This window comes from Ranitomeya variabilis, chromosome 4 (assembly GCF_051348905.1).
Source record: "Ranitomeya variabilis isolate aRanVar5 chromosome 4, aRanVar5.hap1, whole genome shotgun sequence".
In the NCBI taxonomy this organism is placed as follows: Eukaryota; Metazoa; Chordata; class Amphibia; order Anura; family Dendrobatidae; genus Ranitomeya; species Ranitomeya variabilis.
The window spans coordinates 717,093,360-717,113,040 of NC_135235.1; the positions used below are offsets into that span (position 1 = coordinate 717,093,360).

Below are 19,681 nucleotides of genomic sequence, written 5' to 3' on the forward strand. Positions count from 1 at the left end.
TAGTTAGTTCTCCGGCTGGCACGAGACGTCTAGAACCAACGTAGGTACGTTCCCCGGCTGCTGCTAGTTGTTTGTGTTAGGATCAGGTATACGGTCAGTCAAGTTACCATTTCCCTATGAGCTGGCTTTTTGTGTTTGCAGACTTAGCTGGTACTCCTGAGATCCTCTGCCATTAGGATCATAACACTCAGCTCTGCACGTGTGCCGTTTTCCAGGACAAGTGCTAACTCAAATCCTTCCTGTCGGCTCCCTGGTGTCTCCTCCAGCCATACTGAGACAAAAACCTGCCGTTTACTAGGCAGGAACCCGATGTTTGTGAAAACGACGGGGAGAGCTCAGTGCTGCATGTCTGCTCTCTTCAGTGTCTTAGCCACGCCCCATCTGAGTTATTTTTGATGGTCAACAAAATATGATTTTATAGAAATTTATTTTTCACACTCTACTGTAGGTATGATAATGGTTTCTCTCTGTGTGAGATTTTTGATGTTTAAAGGGGATATCCACTACTTGGACAAACCCTTCTCACTGGAATGGAAAAGATTTATCCAGATTCTACTCTACAATTCCAAGACATGTTTAAAGGTATGAAATCTTTATTTTTTCAAAGTTAAAATATATATTCTTTTTTTCTTTCTTGGTTGAAACATGCAAGGAAAATGTACTTAAAGATCATAGAAAACATAGGGAAAAGACTAGTAGAATTCCAAATGCTTTTTGAAAGCAAGTGCATTCTTAAACTTGGTTCACTATCTTCACTCTTTGGACACATCAAACAATAAGAGTAAGCCAGAGAGCAGCTGCAGCCTTGGCTTCCTTTTGATGTTAAATACATCCGAAGGCAGGAACAGTGAATCAATCAGCATGGTAAAACGTGAAAAAGGATTTTCACAGTGCTCACCAGAGGAGTATCACAGGACCACGGGTGCCAGGTTCAATGTCGCTGGAGTCCACTTGTAAATGCAGGCAAAAAAGAAAAAAAAGAGCACCAGTTGATTTCCATAAAAATTCAAATGTTGTCTTATTTAATCCATTCTTTGTAAAAAGTTAAAAACATACATGTGGCCTGCAGGAACAGTGAAGCCAGTGCTGATTCCGTGCTGGGCTTGTGTTATGTAACAACCTCACATGAGCCCCGGGAACGTGACTGCTAAGACCCTTGAACAGCGCAGGCATGCAAAATGAGTATGAGTGTTTTTATTTGAAAGAGGACAAACATGTGGGATGACAAAGTGTTGTCCTAGTAATGGACAACCCCTTTAAGAAATACAATTTTCAGTTAAAATATTTCCAACATTCTTAACATGAATCCTTTGTGATTTCTCTGATGTTAAAGAGTTGATTTTAGTGTAAAACATTTCCTACATTATGAACATGAAAAAGACCTCCCCTGTGTGGGTTCTTTGGTGTATAACAAAATTACATTTCTTTTTAAAACATTTCCCACATTCTGGACAGGAAAAAGGCTTCTCTCCTGTGTGACTTCTCTGGTGGTTAAACAAAGCTGATTTCTGATTAAAACATTTGCCACATTCTGAACAGGAAAAAGGCTTCTCCCCTGTGTGGGTTCTCTGGTGCGTAACCAAAACTGATTTCTCATTAAAACATTTGCCACATTCTGAACATGAAAAAGGTTTTACAACTGTGTGGGTTCTCTAGTGCGTAACCAAAGCCGATTTCTGTTTAAAACATTTCCCACATTCTGAACAAGAAAAAGGTTTCTCCCCTGTGTGGGTTCTCTGGTGTGTAACCAAAACTGAATTCTCGTTAAAACATTTGCCACATTCTGAACATGAAAAAGGTTTCATCCCTGTGTGGGTTCTCTGGTGCGTAACCAAAGCTGATTTCTGCTTATAACATTTCCCACACTCTGAACAGGAAAAAGGCTTCTCCCCTGTGTGGGTTCTCTGGTGCTCAATCAAAACTGATTTCTCGTTAAAACATTTGTCACATTCTGAACAGGAAAAAGGCTTCTCCCCTGTGTGGGTTCTCTGGTGTATAACAAAATTACATTTCTGGTTAAAACATTTCCCACGTTCTGAACAGGAAAAAGGCTTCTCCCCTGTGTGGGTTATCTGGTGCTTAACCAAAACTGATTTCTCATGAAAACATTTGCCACATTCTGAACATGAAAAAGGTTTCACCCCTGTGTGGGTTCTCTGGTGCGTAACCAAAGCTGATTTCTGTTTAAAACATTCCCCACATTCTGAACAAGAAAAAGGCTTCTCCCCTGTGTGGTTTCTCTGGTGCGTAACCAAAGCTGATTTCTGTTTAAAACATTCCCCACATTCTGAACAAGAAAAAGGCTTCTCCCCTGTGTGGTTTCTCTGGTGCTTAATCAAAACTGATTTCTCGTTAAAACATTTCCCACATTCTGAACAGGAAAAAGGCTTCTCCCCTGTGTGGGTTCTCTGGTGTATAACAAAATTACATTTCTGGTTAAAACATTTCCCACATTCTGAACAAGAAAAAGGCTTCTCCCCTGTGTGGGTTCTCTGGTGTGTAACTAAAGCTGATTTCTCATTAAAAGATTTGCCACATTCTGAACATGAAAAAGGTTTCACTCCTGTGTGGGTTCTTTGGTGTATAACAAGCGTGTATTTCTGGTTAAAACATTTCCCACATTCTGAACAAGAAAAAGGCTTCTCCCCTGTGTGGGTTCTCTGGTGTGTAACTAAAGCTGATTTCCCATTAAAACATTTGCCACATTCTAAACATGAAAAAGGTTTCACCCCTGTGTGGGTTCTGTGGTGCGTAACCAAAGCCGATTTCTGTTTAAAACATTTTCCACATTCTGAACAGGAAAAAGGCTTCTCCTCTATGTGACTTCTTTGGTGTCTAACAAGATGGGATTTATCTTTAAAACATTTTCCACACTTGGAACAAGAAAATCTTTTCTCCACTGTGTGAATTTTTGGATGTTTAAGAAAAGACTTTTCGATGGGAAAACTGTTTCCATATTCTGGACATGAAAATGGCTTCTTTGATTTAGGAGTTTTTCCATTTTTAATGCTTATTTTGTGACTCTGATTTTCCTTAGCTGTCGCCAATGAATCAGAACACAGGACCTGTTTCAAAGGATCAGATGATAGGTCTTTGCTGAGAAAGGATGATGGTATATCTGGAGTAATGGCATTAACTTCAATTGTATCCAGTGGGATCTCAAAATCATCTGATCTAATAATTAAAGATGTCAGCTGTTCCTCTGATCTCCTGGTACAGTCATCTGCCAAGATATAAACCAGTTATTATTTTGAATAAAATATCTTGAATGTTATTTACCATTTCTACTTCAACTGTCTCTAAAAATGGCAAGTTATGCAAAAACATTGAATTCTTCACCAAGACAATGACAGCTCACAGTCTAATAGAAAATCTCATAGGATGAACCAGTGGAGCGGTGTTCAACTGTTTGTTCATTCTGCCTCCAAAATATGGAACAAAAAGCCGCATAGAAACATGTTGACGAACCTTATACCAATAAAACTTTTATTCATCTAACAAAAAACAAGTCCCCGCTCAGGTCCATCATCTGTCAGTGGAAAAACAGGAGGATTCCACATTATTAGTGGCTCAAAGGCTCTTAAAAATTAACATGGCTTCCTTAACCAATCCAGCAATAACCACTCTCCCAAAGTCAAATTTCCCCCTCACCTCTGAGCCTTTCAGTATGCCCAAACCACATGTATTTGGCATTACTATAGTGAGAAGAACCCACTTAATTTACCGTGTGTGTGTCTCCTAGAGCACAATCAGGGCACTATGTGTCGGGTAATAAAATGGCACATTTGCCATTTTTTTTCTCCTACATCCACTGTGTGCTAATTCCCAGAAATTGCCTATGGAATAAAAAATTGCCACTATTCCAATAGATTAGTTCTCTGAGGGTTATAATTTCCAAAATGGAGTCTTTTTATGGGGATTCCTACAGCTCTGATTTTCTGAAATTTTCTCATATTAGGGCTTCTGCAGATGGTGTGTCACATCTCTTCTAGGATCTGCCCCTATGATGTCAGCAGGCGTGTCCTTATTCATATGGCTGTCCGGGCTAGAAATGGAGTAGACGTTGGTACCAGAAGCTCTGGATCACAAAGGCTCGATTCAGCCACTAAGATAAGGGTGCCTGGGACAAGTAGTACCTTCTAGTCTGGCAGTATGGGTGTATGTGTTGTCCAGCTGAAGTAATCCACTTCCTTATACAGCCAATTGGTTAGCACCATATTCTATGAAAGCTCGAAGCATATTGAAGGAAGCTGCCAGATACAGCCTTGTTCTTCTCTGGTTCAGTCCTCTATTTTCAATCATGGCTTATGTATCTGTTTCCTATTGTGATCCAGGCCTGTTTGCTGACTACTCTTATGTCTTCTGATTTTGTATTTTCTCTGCCTTACTGGTTCTGACCCGGCTACCTGACTATTGTTCTTCTCATTTCACACCACCAAACAGCAGGCAACACTGTGGGCCCAGCCAAGAGGGTCTCTATGTAAGTCCAGATCCATGTAGAGGTGTTAAAGGGTAATGAGCAAGACAATCCCTGGGATCAGGAAGATGGAGTAGATAGCACCAAGCCTGTTTGTTGTGGCCAACTTTTGAGCTGATAGGTGGCCACAAACACTGCTCCTAATACTTTGCGTCCGCAAGCTATTCCAGTAAGATCTGGATTCAAATAGCTAAATGGCACGCTTTCCCTTCTCAACCCTGAAATGTGCCCAGACAGTAATGTACAACCATATATAGGGAATTGTCGGATACAAGAGAAGTTGTAAAATAATGTGTGAGGTCGATCTGTTTGCTATTATATTACCCTTTGTGAAAGTGAAAAAATTTGGGCTTATATTTTGTGAAGAATTCTAAAATTATCACCACATGAAGTGACACACGTCAGATTTGAAAAATGGACCCTGATTAGAAACATAATACTGGCTGCAGGAACTGATTATTTTGGGAACTAACTACTGTAGTCAAAATCTGTGACTATAGACAATAACACATCTACTGAAGTGATCAAACTCAACAAACTTCATTAGTAAAAAATGAGTGATCAGAGCTGAAACCTCTCTGGAGCAGTTACAGTATGGGGATTGGTGGTTCTTGGCAATCTAAATTATCATAATTTTCTGTCAGATGAGTTTCAAGAAGAAATATTAGATAGTCAAAGGTAAGAGAAGAGAAAGTATTAGTGCTCCCCATTTCAGGAGAGATTGTGCAGTAATCTGAATTCTTTAGGATTGAAAACAAATTGAAATTTATGACGTGGAGTGAATCCATGAAACCAAGGCTCGAGCCATGCCAAGATCTTCTGCAGGCATAAATAAATATAACTCACAAAATTTTGCCCTCTATGTGATACCCCATAGCCAGGGGGACAAGTACCACTAAATACATAATACGTAAATCACTTTTTTTTGGAAATTCTGCTGTGTATTAGACTCCAAAACAGGTGATACTTTTTGAATAAAATGTAATTTATTGAACACAAAAGGTTAAAAGCCAGATAAACATGTAAATAAATCAAAAAATGTATGAAACATAAATGAATCAAAAAGTGCAAATTCCGTTAAAAGAGGGACTACACAGCCATGAGAAGGCCACCAATAACCTACAACGCTGAGATATCTGGTGTGCTACAATTATCTACGTCACTGTGAAATGTAGAGCTAAATAAAAAATTTTGCAATACTTATTTTGTTCTTATTGAGCTTTTAGTCATTAGAACTTTGCAGCCACTAGTCCATGCACCTTATTTGGGTGCACATCATTCTTCATGCTTATACCATAGTTATACCAAGGTAGTCTACTGGTTAGACATCGGTTACAACACTATTAGCATAGGCTATTATGGTCTTTCATTGGACTTAGTATTTGGGCAGTGAACCAATTTGTTATTTAGCTCTACATTTCACAGTGACGTAGATAATTGTAGCACACCAGATATCTCAGCGTTGTAGGTTATTGGTGGCCTTCTCATGGCTGTGTAGTCCCTCTTTTAACGGAATTTGCACTTTTTGATTCATTTATGTTTCATACATTTTTTGATTTATTTACATGTTTATCTGGCTTTTAACCTTTTGTGTTCAATAAATTACATTTTATTCAAAAAGTATCACCTGTTTTGGAGTCTAATACACAGCAGAATTTCCAAAAAAAAGTGATTTAGGCATAAATAAATGTATTTTACAGCCATCAGCCATGTACAGCTTAGAGATATATCATGGGACAAGTGTAATATTTTGTATGTAGTTTATCATAATCCTCCTTGAAGTTAGTTGGTTTTAAAGAAATTGAAAAGTCATGATAAAGGGAAACTGTTGTTATTGTACAGAAATTCACACTTGGCCGTGACTGCACATTTAATGCTGTTGATCATTAAAGCAAAGTTTGGCCAGAAAGACTGGACCTGGTATTGTAGGGACCATATGAGAACATTCAGCAGCACAGAAGAGGAGAAGGTAAATTCATCCAATAAGATATCAGGATTCTAGGAATCCAGCAGCATCATTACCCTCCGCTTTCTCTTACAGGCCCATTATAATATTTTTCTTCAAGTGATTTTGTTACTTGTTTGCACATTCTACGTTATTTGGCTTTGTAGTTTACAGATCTGGGCAGGTAATGGTCAGTAACTACTAATCACAGGGGGGTAGGTGGATACTGCAGGTTATAAGTTCTATAGAAAAGGATTTAATTTCACAAAGTAATTTCAATATTTCCAAATAGAGCAGAATGTTGTGGTCTATAGGCAAATTGGGGATCACACGATTGTGATACGACCAGAACAGACTATCGATAAAGCAGCCACAGCTGGTGACTGAGAAGAATCTGTGACTTCTCTGCATTTAGTGGTTTCTACTCACCTGGGTAGTCATATGTGGGAATCTCCTCTTTACACCGCTCATCACCCATCACATAGGTCTCTGCAGTATTAATAGGGGTCAGATCTTCACCCTGAAACAAATATTGTAAAGTCACACACAGATGGAGAAGTCACATCTATGGTCAGCTCTAATCCTGCCATCTCCACCGTTCTCATTACACAAGTATAAAACATATAATATTGGTGGATAAAACAAAGCTGAGCACAAGACCTTCGCAGCCATCTACACATCATAGGGGAGATCTCATGACACCTTCTCTCCATCTACCTGATGATACTGAGGAACATTGGGATCTTCTTGTTTACAGTCCTCTGGAAGAAGAGGATGGGGACATCTCTCTGGTGGTGTCCTCTTACTGGATAGATCTGAAGGAAACACATACAAGGGCTGAATTCATTGTTTACATACAGATAATTATAGGCTGCGTGCATTTAGGCTATGTTCACACAGTGCAGATTATTTGCGGTTTTTTAGCGTTTTTGCGCTATAAAAACGCTATAAAACCGCAAATAATCTGCATACATTAAGCATCCTATCATTTTTAATGAAATCCGCAATTTCTGTGCACATGATGTGCGTTTTTCCGCATGAAAAACGCATTGCGGTAAAAAACTGGACATGCTCATTAATTTTGCATTTTTTTCGCGGTTTTCCCACTGTCTAATGCATTGGGAAATGTTTGGGAAGAACCGCGTCAAAAACGCGCAAAAAAACGCATGCGGTTTTCATGCGGAAATCCGGCAGAAATGTCAGGATTTTCACAGGAATTTTCTGCATCAATTCCTGAACGTGTGTATGGGGCCTTAGTCCTGTCTATTACCTGGTGATGTTAGGGGTTGAGGAATCTCCATCATGATTTCCTTGTATACATCTTTGTGTCCCTCTAAATACTCCCACTCCTCCATGGAGAAATAGACAGCGACATCCTGACACCTTACAGGAACCTGACACATACAATGATACCCTCATCCCCTGATCCCTTCATAGCATTACTGTATAATGTTCCAACATTCCCAGCAGAGTCACCTCTCCAGTCATCAGTTCAATCATCTTGCAGGCGAGTTCTAGGATCTTCTGGTCATTGATATCCTCATAAACCAGGGGGTTACACGGAGGCCTTAGGACTGGACTCTTGGGTCTTCCCCATCCCTCAGACACAGGGTCCTGACAGCGCTCACTAGAGGTCTTCTTCACTACTATGTAATTCTGGTTATGGAGAGACACATTAATAAATCTCACTACAGACATTTCCAGAGTCCTCACCTCTCCAGTTCTGTCCATCTGTTATTCTCATAGATTAGAATGAGGTAATGTGACGTCATCAGAATCTCTCACCTCTCCAGTAAGCTGGAAGAGGATCTCTAGGGTGAGGTGTAATATCCTCTCCCCCATCTTGTCTCTGTCCATATCCATTCTTGATGGGTAATTCAGGAAAATTGTCTTATATAGATGATCTTCACTGAGAGGATCTGATATTGTAGGAACCTGAATGAGAAGATGAGCCGATGTAACATCATAAAAATCCTGTGTAATAATACAATTACTGGAGATAATAAGGGAAACACATGAGGAGATAGAACATGTAGATGTTGTATTCTCTAGTCTTTAATGGACTGGAACATAAGTTGAATTGCTGGCTAAGACATCTCCATGCTCCCAATGACTGGCTATGTTTCTTACTGCTTCAGCAACTGATTGGCTGTAGGAATCACAAGTTCATTGGGAATGACTAGGAAATACAGAGACTGGCGGGGGACCCAAGCAGCAATGGTATTTTTTATTATTTTACAACATACGGCGTTCTTCCCTGACGTCTACTAATAAAACCTATGTATTTAGGCCACAGACAACAAGCAGTTTCTTCCTCGGAGTTGGCAGCTGAATACGTTCCTCATAGACTCATCTTCCATAACGCTAATTCTCGTCTCATTTACCGACACTGGAATCAGAATTAGCAATACTGCAGGAGATATTCATTACACGTGACAGGAGAAATAACTACTTCATGATGAGGACGACATCTTCATCTTCTACTACGGCTCTAGGAACATATTTGGCCAAAGTCCGTCACTTACTCCATCACCACCAGCTGTCTATATGACTGTTTCCCGTCTTCCCCGTACTGTAATCTTCTATCACGTTACATCTCATGTCTGATTCACACACAGAAGTTTGAGGCTTTTATAAAAGCTTGTTTGTAAGAACAACAAGACAGGAGTTGTTTGACGTCAATATCTCCATGTACACAGTTTTATTTTCTCTTTATATTAGGTTTTTTAGATTTTTTTTGTAGGCTTCTTTGTATTACATGAAAAATACCATAAAAAATTGGGGATGCAGGTACTGTGGAAAAATTATACTGTGTGTGTGGGGGGGCCAAGAAACTGGCACTGTACTGTATCAAAAATGGGATAAGTGAGGATTTATTATCTAGTGGTTTGGGTGGAAGAATATTGTGTGGGACATCTTGTACTATCATAATGTGTGGGGGATACTGTGGGAACATTATACTGTGTCTGGGGGCCAAGAAAGGGGCACGGTACTATGAGAGTAAAGGTACCGTCACACTCAGCGACGCTGCAGCCATATAGACAACGAGCCGATCACCGGAGCATCGCTGTTTAAATCGCTGTAGAGACGTCAAACACAGCAACTCCAGAACGATGCAGGAGCGATCCAGTGACGTAACGGCGACTCACTTATCGTTCTCGCAGGTCGTTAGCTCCATGTAAAACGTTGCTGACATCGTTGCTTTTGATGTCAAACATGACGATACACGCCGACCTGACGACGAAATAAAGTTCTGGACTTCTAGCTCCGACCAGGGATGGCACAGCGGGATCCAGATCGCTGCTGCGTGTCAAACACAAGGAGATCACTATCCAGGACGCTGCAACGTCACGGATCGTTGTCGTTCTCGTTGCAAAGTTGCTGAGTGTGAAGGTACCTTAATACAGGTTTCCTTGGTTCCTGTCTTTCATAGTTGGGTCGTTTGTATCTATCAGCGGAAAAGGAACAAAACCATTGTGATTCTTATAAGGAGACAACACAAAACCCCCTAAATATAACATTATATAACAACCCCACAATCTGTGACTCTTCAGGGTAAATCGCTCTCTCACCATTGGATTAGAGCTGATACTATGAAGCTAAAGTGACTAAACAGACTTTCTGTCACCTCTATAAAGGGGCACTTTTCTGTGTTTGTCAGAACTGTCTGAGGATTATTAGGGGTGACAGTTTCCCCCCAATTAGAAGGGACACCTGGGGATATTGGGGTCTTTACCTGCTATAGTTCCTATGGGATTTACTTGGTGAAGTGCTGGAATCACTTTCCCAGAAAGGGTTAAATGGCATCTGTAACTTCAATGTCTTTCTATGAAGCTTCATCTCTGAACTTTCTTCCTCTGTTTTCTGCCATATTTCTATTACTCTCCGGAATCAGGAATGTATTAAGTCCTATAGAAACTGCGAAGAAAGAATCATTTCGAATTCTGTGTTTCAAGGATTCTTCTTGTGGGAATTGGCTGCCATATCCCCTGTGCAATATATTTCTAGTATTATTGGTTTATAATAGAGTTATTTTTGGGGATTTATTCTGACGAAATCTGTTTCTTCGGCCTTGCTAACTATTGTAAAGGTGGTTTATTCAACGCGTTTCGAAGTCTAAGCGACTTCTTCCATCAGGAAATACCATGCGAATACAGAGTCAGAAGTAGGATACTGTCTTATATATACAAAATTTCAAATAACGGCACCAATGAGATCACCTGACAAGCAAATATTAATACCATGAAATTTCAATGTTTAAATACTTTACTCAAATATACATGAATTCTTGAATATGTCATGTGCTGTATCTGTGAACTCTGACATTGTCTGTTTGTCAGGTGATGCCAATGGCGCCGTTATTTGAAATTTGTATATATAAGACAGTATCCTAGTCGCTTAGGCTTCGAAACACGTTGAATAAACCACCTCTCTTTATGTGAAATACGTCTGGACCTACATCTACTCAGCAGCACAGATTATATCCACATTAACACGCTCATTCATCTTCCTAGGCTTGTCATTACCTCCCCTGTGTACAGGTGGGGTCGTTGGCCCTGGAAGCTCTGAAGTAACAGCTTCTCTTATCCTGGCGAGTCAGCGGAAAGGTGAGACTCTGTAATGTGCACTATATTGATTATTTTGCTGGGACTATTCTATGTATTATTTGCCTGTTTTGTGGTTAAATAAATTATTGCCACACTCTTTTACCCTCACTCTGTGCTGTCTGAGTAGTATTACGCCCATGGTAAAAGGAGAGTGGGCGTTCGTTAGGATGATCCCTAGTCCATGTAGTTTCGGCTTGCGAACCAGAGCACCGCTGACCCCCCGTGTCTCTACACTAATCAATGCCAAGGGGAAAAAAAGATAATTCCGGCCCCTTAAAAATGATAATAACAAGATAATTGTTATAGAAGACAAACAAAAGGCTGAGATATTAAACAGGCACTTTTCATCAATGTTCAAAAATGAACCGTCTGTTTCAGTTATCATTCAACCAGGCAAAAATTCAAGTTCACCATCTGAAATAATAGATAAACACAAAAAGAAGTACTCATGTGTCTGAGCAATTTGAACATTGGAAGATGGCTGATGTGGTACTGATATTTAAGAAAGGTAAGAAGGTGGATCCAGGTAACTACCGTCTGGTAAGTCTGACATCAATAGTGTGCAAAAATGTTTAGGGCATCATAAGAGATGACCTGCAGAGATATATTGCAGAGAATAATATATCTGACAACCAGCATGGACTCAGGAAAGATAAGTCTTGTTTAACAAACATGTTGTATTTCTATGAGGAGGTGAGTGCCAATCTGGATGTTGGTAATGATGTGATTTATCTGGACTTTGCAAAGACATATAATTCTGTACCACATAACAGCCTTATACTGAAGCTACAGAAGCAAGGACTGGGGGACTATATGCAGATGGGTAAGGAATTGGCTAAATGACAGGAAACTAAGAGTTATTATCATAAATGGTACGTTCTCTAAATAGGATATAGTCAGCAGTGGATCTGCGCTAGGATCAATTCTTTTTAACCTCTTCATTAATGACCTTGCAGATGGTATTGAGAGTAAAGTGTCAGTCTTTGCTGACGACACCAAACTATGTAGGTGTGATGGTGTGATATGTTATGTGGGTATCATTTTTGTGTATATTTCTATTTTACTGATTATCATGGTGTTACTGTATCTTGTAGGATGAGTTGTTATTTGCCATCTGATATTCTCCCCACAGTTCTGTATTGTTATCTCTCCACAGGGTCAGTGAATAATGGTGTTTGCTAATATGCTAATGACATGTTGACCTAGCTTGTTGAAACAATGAGCCCCTGGGACCTTCCCCCTCCTGGCCTGTGAATGAAGGGGGAGATTTGTAAATATCAGGGAGGTGAGACACAGAGATCAGTCTGATGTGGAACCATGATGTGAAGAGCATATCAGAGAGAAAGAAGGGAATATGGACTGTTATCCTCTGTGCTGGATTGTTAGACTTTTATCCTGTTAGTGAAATGCATTCGTCTGAAGGACGAGCAAAGGAGACGAGGACCCCCACCCCAAAAAGCCAGTGGGTGGTGTATTACAAAGAAGAGATGGTGGTTCTGGGCCCAGGCGTGTCTTAGGAGTACAAGGAGGAGGCTGCCCGCCGGGCACAGTGGAGACAAGAAGCAATGGAGCTTGAAAGAGGGAGTAACACAATGTGGAATGTAAACCCAATGATCCGGGAGCCTGTACGGATCACCCGGACACAGTTTAAGCCATTTGATGAGGCTTCCGGAGATGTGGAGGGGTTCTTCAAGGACTTTAAGCAGCAGTGTACTGTGATGGAGGTGCCCCACTGTGGCTGGATGCGTTTGTTAGTGGGACTCCTGAACGGTAGCCTGGCGGAGGCTTACCGAACCATTGACTCACAGCGGAATCGGGTTTATGACATCGTAAAGCAGACTATCCTGGATTACCACGCTATCACCCCAGGCTCATATAGGGCCAAGTTCCGAGACCTCCCATGTACTACGGGGGATCGTTTAGGATGTATGCACATAAGATGTCCCAGGCATGTCGGAGATGGCTGGATGCAGAAAATGCCTTTACGGTGGAAGATGTTCTACAGGCGTTCCTTATAGAACAATTTCTTGCCAAGTTCCCCGCAGAGGTACGGGAATGGGTCCAGGAGGGCACGCCGTGCACCGTGGATAGAGCTGCAGCCCTGGCCGATGAAGCCCTTACTATCCGACCGCAATGGAGGAGGCTTCTGGACAATGAACCACGGCCTTTGACCGCGCCCCGTCCCCCTCCGATTATATCTGCCCCTCCACCTAGCCGCAGGCCGATGACAATCACAGCTCACAATCCTAGGCCCCAACAGATCCGACCACGACCTGGGGGTATCACAGAGAGGAGATGTTATGGGTGTGGGCAACCTGGACATTTGCAGTCTGGCTGTCCCTCAAGGATTTGGAGGGAGCCCCACGCAGCCCCACCTCGTCCAGTGCATCTTGTGCACTCCATCCCGCCTGAGGAAGAGGAACCACCACCCCCACCAGAGTGGACCACCGACCACGGCACCATAGATACCCCTCCTGGAGTGTACGGACTCTGACCTTTGTCCATCAGAAATGCACAGCAAGGGCATTGCTGTTGTGAATTCTGTTTTTGGGCTCCCTCTGGTGGCTACTGGTGGTACTGGTTGACTTTTGTTTTGGGTTTCCAGTGCACCTGTTTCCATCAGGCAATTGGGAGTTTCCTACTTAGGCTGGCTTCTCAGTCATTCTAGTGCCGGCAATCAATGTTACCAGAGTACCTCTGTTGCTTGTTACCTGCTCCAAGTCTGCAATCCAGCTAAGTCTGATCTTCTGAATCTATTGTGTCTTTTTGTCCAGCACGCATTTATATATCCTTGCGGCTGGAAGCTCTAGTGATCTGAAATTACTACTCTGGTGTCATGAATTGATACCAGGAGTTAAGGTAATTTCAGGATGGCTTTTTGAGGGTTTTGAGGTGACAGCGAAGTCCTCTTTTGTATTTTCTACTATCTAGTCAGAGGGCCTCGCTTTGCTGAATCTATATTCATCCTGCGTATGTGTTTTCCTCTTACCTAACCGTTATTATATGTGGGGGGCTACTATCACTTTTGGGGTTTCCCTGGAGGCAAGCCAGGTCTGTGTATTCCTCTGCTAGGGGTAGCTAGATCTCCGGCTGGCGAGAGACGTCTAGGGATAAAACGTAGGAACGCCCCCCGGCTACTGTTATTTGCGTGTTAGGTTCAGCGTCGCGGTCACCTGAGTTACCATCATCCTAGAGCTTGTCCGTTTTTGCCTTAATCCCTGCCATTGGGATTCATGACAGTATTGCCGGCCCAAAAAGTATTAAAGGTATTGGCTGAAGAAGGAGAGAAAAGAGAAGTTTCTGACACTTTTTTTTTTTTTTTTTACTCTGAAGCTCTGTCTAGCCATAGTTGCAATCTGCTGCTTTTTTCTCTTCTCTTAACCCCTGAATGGCTCAGATCTCAGCTGCTGAGAAATGGATATCCAGAGTTTAGCTTCAAACCTGAGTACTCTTGCTTCTAAGGTTCAAAATATCCAAGACTATGTTATACATGCTCCTATGTCTGAACCCAAGATCCCTATACCTGAGTTCTTTTCTGGAGATAGATCTTGTTTTTTGAATTTTAAGCACAATTGTAAATTGTATCTTTCTCTGAGATCTCGCTCCGCTGGAGACCCCGCTCAGCAGGTTAAAATTGTTATTTCCTTTGTCATGATTCTCAATGGCGAGAGAACATAGCCCAGCATATATGAGAACTAGCTCTTGGAAGATGGAAACTATACTGACCATGAACTAAACCTGCTGCACAACTAGAAGTGGCCGGGTAGCATGCCTACGTTTTTTTATCCCTAGATGCCCAGCGCCAGCCGGAGAACTACCTAATCCTAGCAGAGGAAAAGACAGTCCTGGCTCACCTCTAGAGAAATTTCCCCAAAAGGCAGACAGAGGCCCCCACATATATTGGCGGTGATTTTAGATGAAATGACAAACGTAGTATGAAAATAGGTTTAGCAAAATCGAGGTCCGCTTACTAGATAGCATGAAGACAGAAAGGGCACTTTCATGGTCAGCAGAAAACCCTATCAAAACACCATCCAGAAATTACTTTAAGACTCTAGCATTAACTCATAACACCAGAGTGGCAATTTCCGATCACAAGAGCTTTCCAGACACAGTAACGAAACAGCAGCTGTGAACAGGAACAAAAATGCAAAAACACACAAGGACAAAAGTCCAACTTAGCTGGGGGTTGTCTAGTAGCAGGAACAAGCACAGAAGGCTTCTGATTACATTGTTGACCGGCATGAAACTGACAGAGGAGCAAGGTTATATAGCGACTCCCACATCCTGATAGGAGCAGGTGAACAGAGGGGATAATGCACACAAGTTCAATTCCACAAGTGGCCACCGGGGGAGCCCAGAATCCAATTTCACAACATTCCTTGTTGCGGGGTGACCCCCAGAATTGCGCATTTGCATTGGCACCAGGGGATCCTGCGTTGCTCAATGTGGATGCGTTTTTTCTGGCACTGGGGTTGCTCTATGAGGAACCTAATTTGGAGATTCAGGCTGAAAAGGCATTGATAGCCCTCTCTCAAAGGCATGATGAAGCTGAAATATATTGTCAAAAATTTCGAAAATGGTCAGTGCTTACTCAGTGGAATGAGTGCGCCCTGGCGGCGAATTTCAGAGAAGGTCTCTCTGACGCCGTTAAAGATGTCATGGTGGGGTTTCCTACGCCCACAGGTCTGAACGAATCCATGACTATGGCTATTCAGATTGATCGGCGTTTACGGGAGCGCAAACCTGTGCACCATTTGGCGGTGTCTTCTGAGCAGGCACCGGAGATTATGCAATGTGATAGAATTCTGTCCAGAACCTAACCGTTATTATATGTGGGGGGCTACTATCACTTTTGGGGTTTCCCTGGAGGCAAGCCAGGTCTGTGTATTCCTCTGCTAGGGGTAGCTAGATCTCCGGCTGGCGAGAGACGTCTAGGGATAAAACGTAGGAACGCCCCCCGGCTACTGTTATTTGCGTGTTAGGTTCAGCGTCGCGGTCACCTGAGTTACCATCATCCTAGAGCTTGTCCGTTTTTGCCTTAATCCCTGCCATTGGGATTCATGACACATTGCCACCTGCAGGATGTCTTAATTGATGGATACAAAGTGTCGGGATTTAGAGACACAGGGGCATTCCTGACCGCTAACCCCTGTGTGGTTCGACCCGAGACAATTCACCAGGGCCCAGGAATTACCATTGTCCTGGCGGGGGTGTCCGCAAATATATACAGAGAGCTTTGGTACGTTTGGATTTCGGTTTTGGAGAAAAACTGTGTTGGATTGGCGTTATGGGAGGACTTCCTGCAGATATCCTCCTTGGAAATGACATTGGGGAGTTGCAAAGTCATTTTGTGGAAGCAGAAGGTCCGTGGGCCTCTCCTTCTTCTGAAAGAACAATTGGAGGGAGATATCGCAGATACCGGAACGCCCATCATTCCCTACGTTCTAGAGTTCAGAGACTGTCTCGCCCAGCTAGCTACCTTGGCTAATGAACATCAGCGAACGGCCCAGTCTAGTCAAAAAGCCTGGTATGACCATAAAGCCAGGACCCGGGAATTTATGGACAAGTGCTCATGATTATTGCAACCCCTGCCACTGTACAAGGAACTATAAACAGTGGAGCAAAGTGGACAAAAGTGAGCAGGCCAGAGGTCTGTGTAGACCTAATGGCGTGCTCACTTATTATGAGGGGGGAGAGGTTGTGATGGTGTGATATGTTATGTGGGTATCATTTTTGTGTATATTTCTATTTTACTGATTATCATGGTGTTACTGTATCTTGTAGGATGAGTTGTTCTCTGATATTCTCCCCACAGTTCTGTATTGTTATCTCTCCACAGGGTCAGTGAATAATGTTGTTTGCTAATATGCTAATGACATGTTGACCTAGCTTGTTGAAACAATGAGCCCCTGGGACCTTCCCCCTCCTGGCCTGTGAATCAGGGGGGAGATTTGTAAATATCAGGGAGGTGAGACACAGAGATCAGTCTGATGTGGAATCATGATGTGAAGAGCATATCAGAGAGAAAGAAGGAATATGGACTGTTATACTCTGTACTGGATTGCTGGACTTTTATCCTGTTACTGAAATGCATTCGTGTTCTGGAATATTTTATCCTTTGTGTGATGGATAGTATATATGGACCTTTTGTGTTTTGCCTAAATAAAGGTCTTGGAATTGGTGACTACTCTCTTGCTCTGTTGATTGTGTGGTACCGGAGAAGGACCCTGTGACAGTAGGATATTAAAATCTGACCTTGAAATTACAATAGTAAAAAATGATATGGATAAGATCAAATGAAGTTTAATATTGATAAATGTAGAGTAACGCACCTAGCACGGCAGACACCATAACAGCTTTTAAAAAATGGCTGGATGATTTCCTCAGTACAAGTAACACTGTGGGTTACAGTTAAATTAGTGACAAAATGAACAATTGGTGGAGAAAGCTGGAACTTGATGGACCTAGGTCGTTATTCAACCTATGTAACTATGTTTATTGGCTGTTGGCCGTGAAACATACGGGGCCAAAGCACACATGAAACTCGATCAAGTGCCGAGCACGCTCACTCATCACTAGTATCTACATTATTGTGCTGGAGCGGAACTAGGAGAGAAATCATCGCATTGTGGGAGAACTTCTCTGGGCTTCTGTCCTCTCATCCTGCAGGTGTCTGAGGACTTGGGAACCAGCGAAGCCGCATTCTGTCCACAGCTGTTACGTCACTGTTCACACAACGCAGAGACCCCAAAAGCGTCTTCGCGCTGAAGGGGTTAATGTCCCCCCCAAGAAATGGGGAATCTCCACCACCTACCTCCACCTGCAGAGCCGCACTCCAGATATATATACGGTAGAGGCTAAATCCAAGTCGGCTAAAGGACCTCTGCCCATGTGACCGGAAGGGGCGGCGCCTCTTCCTCCATAGAACAGACAGAGCACACACGAGGAAGCTGTGGATGTCATGGCGGGATTTCGTGCAGGATTTGGTTTTGGAGTGTTTTGTGCAGGATTTGCCTCTTCCTCTATAGAGCAGAGCAGACAGGAGGAGGCTGTGGATGTCATGGCTGGATTTCGAGGATTTTTGTGCAAGATTTGGGGTATTATGGGGGTCATTCTCCAAAGTCATAGATCAGGTAAGTGGGAGTCTGCCTGGGGAGAATGGGGTGGTGTTGCTTGCATGGGGCTGCTGGGGAGAATGGGGTGTTGCTTGCATGGGGCTGCTGGGGAGAATGGGGTGGTGATGCTTGCATGGGGCTGCCTGGGGAGAATGGGGTGATGATGCTTGCATGGGGCTGCCTGGGGAGAATGGGGTGATGTTGCTTGCATGGGGCTGCCTGGGGAGAATGGGGTGGTGATGCTTGCATGGGGCTGCCTGGGGAGAATGGGGTGATGTTGCTTGCATGGGGCTGCCTGGGGAGAATGGGGTGATGTTGCTTGCATGGGGCTGCCTGGAGAGAATGGGGTGATGTTGCTTGCATGGGGCTGCCTGGGGAGAATGGGGTGATGTTGCTTGCATGGGGCTGCCTGGGGAGAATGGGGTGGTGTTGCTTGCATGGGGCTGCCTGGGGAGAATGGGGTGGTGATGCTTGCATGGGGCTGCCTGGGGAGAATGGGGTGGTGTTGCTTGCATGGGGCTGCCTGGGGAGAATGGGGTGGTGTTGCTTGCATGGGGCTGCCTGGGGAGAATGGGGTGGTGTTGCTTGCATGGGGCTGCCTGGGGAGAATGGGGTGATGTTGCTTGCATGGGGCTGCCTGGGGAGAATGGGGTGGTGTTGCTTGCATGGGGCTGCCTGGGGAGAATGGGGTGGTGTTGCTTGCATGGGGCTGCCTGGGGAGAATGGGGTGGTGTTGCTTGCATGGGGCTGCCTAGAGAATGGGGTGATGTTGCTTGCATGGGGCTGCCTGGGGAGAATGGGGTGATGTTGCTTGCATGGGGCTGCCTGGGGAGAATGGGGTGGTGTTGTTTGCATGGGGCTGCCTGGGGAGAATGGGGTGATGTTGCTTGCATGGGGCTGCCTGGGGAGAATGGGATGTTGCTTGCATGGGGCTGCCTGGGGAGAATGGGATGTTGCTTGCATGGGGCTGCCTGGGGAGAATGGGGTGGTGATGCTTGCATGGGGCTGCCTGGGGAGAATGGGGTGATGATGCTTGCATGGGGCTGCCTGGGGAGAATGGGGTGATGTTGCTTGCATGGGGCTGCCTGGGGAGAATGGGGTGATGTTGCTTGCATGGGGCTGCCTGGGGAGAATGGGGTGATGTTGCTTGCATGGGGCTGCCTGGGGAGAATGGGGTGGTGTTGCTTGCATGGGGCTGCCTGGAGAGAATGGGGTGATGCTTGCATGGGGCTGCCTGGGGAGAATGGGGTGATGCTTGCTTGGGGAGAATGGGGTGATGCTTGCATGGGGCTGCTTGGAGAGAATGGGGTGATGTTGCTTGCATGGGGCTGCCAGGGGAGAATGGGGTGATGTTGCTTGCATGGGGCTGCCTGGGGAGAATGGGGTGATGTTGCTTGCATGGGGCTGCCTGGGGAGAATGGGGGAGGGTGCTTGCATGGGCCTGCCTGGGGAGAATGGGGTGGTGTTGCTTGCATGGGGCTGCCTGGGGAGAATGGGGCTGATGTTACTCGCATGGGTCTGTGTGGTGTGCAGG

General features: G+C 43.8%; 1 protein-coding gene across 1 annotated transcript; it reads right to left on the minus strand.

The window, feature by feature from the left end:
- Positions 1 to 641: 641 nt before the first annotated feature.
- On the minus strand, positions 642 to 17,893 carry LOC143766590 (uncharacterized). The gene is made up of 7 exons (XM_077254382.1): positions 17,847 to 17,893; positions 8,208 to 8,357; positions 7,899 to 8,078; positions 7,693 to 7,816; positions 7,140 to 7,237; positions 6,852 to 6,942; positions 642 to 3,223 (listed from the first exon to the last, which is right to left on the minus strand). The coding sequence occupies exons 2-7, from the start codon at positions 8,283 to 8,285 to the stop codon at positions 1,653 to 1,655; spliced, it is 2,142 nt and encodes a 713-aa protein (XP_077110497.1). The 5' UTR covers positions 8,286 to 8,357; positions 17,847 to 17,893; the 3' UTR covers positions 642 to 1,652.
- Positions 17,894 to 19,681: the final 1,788 nt, after the last annotated feature.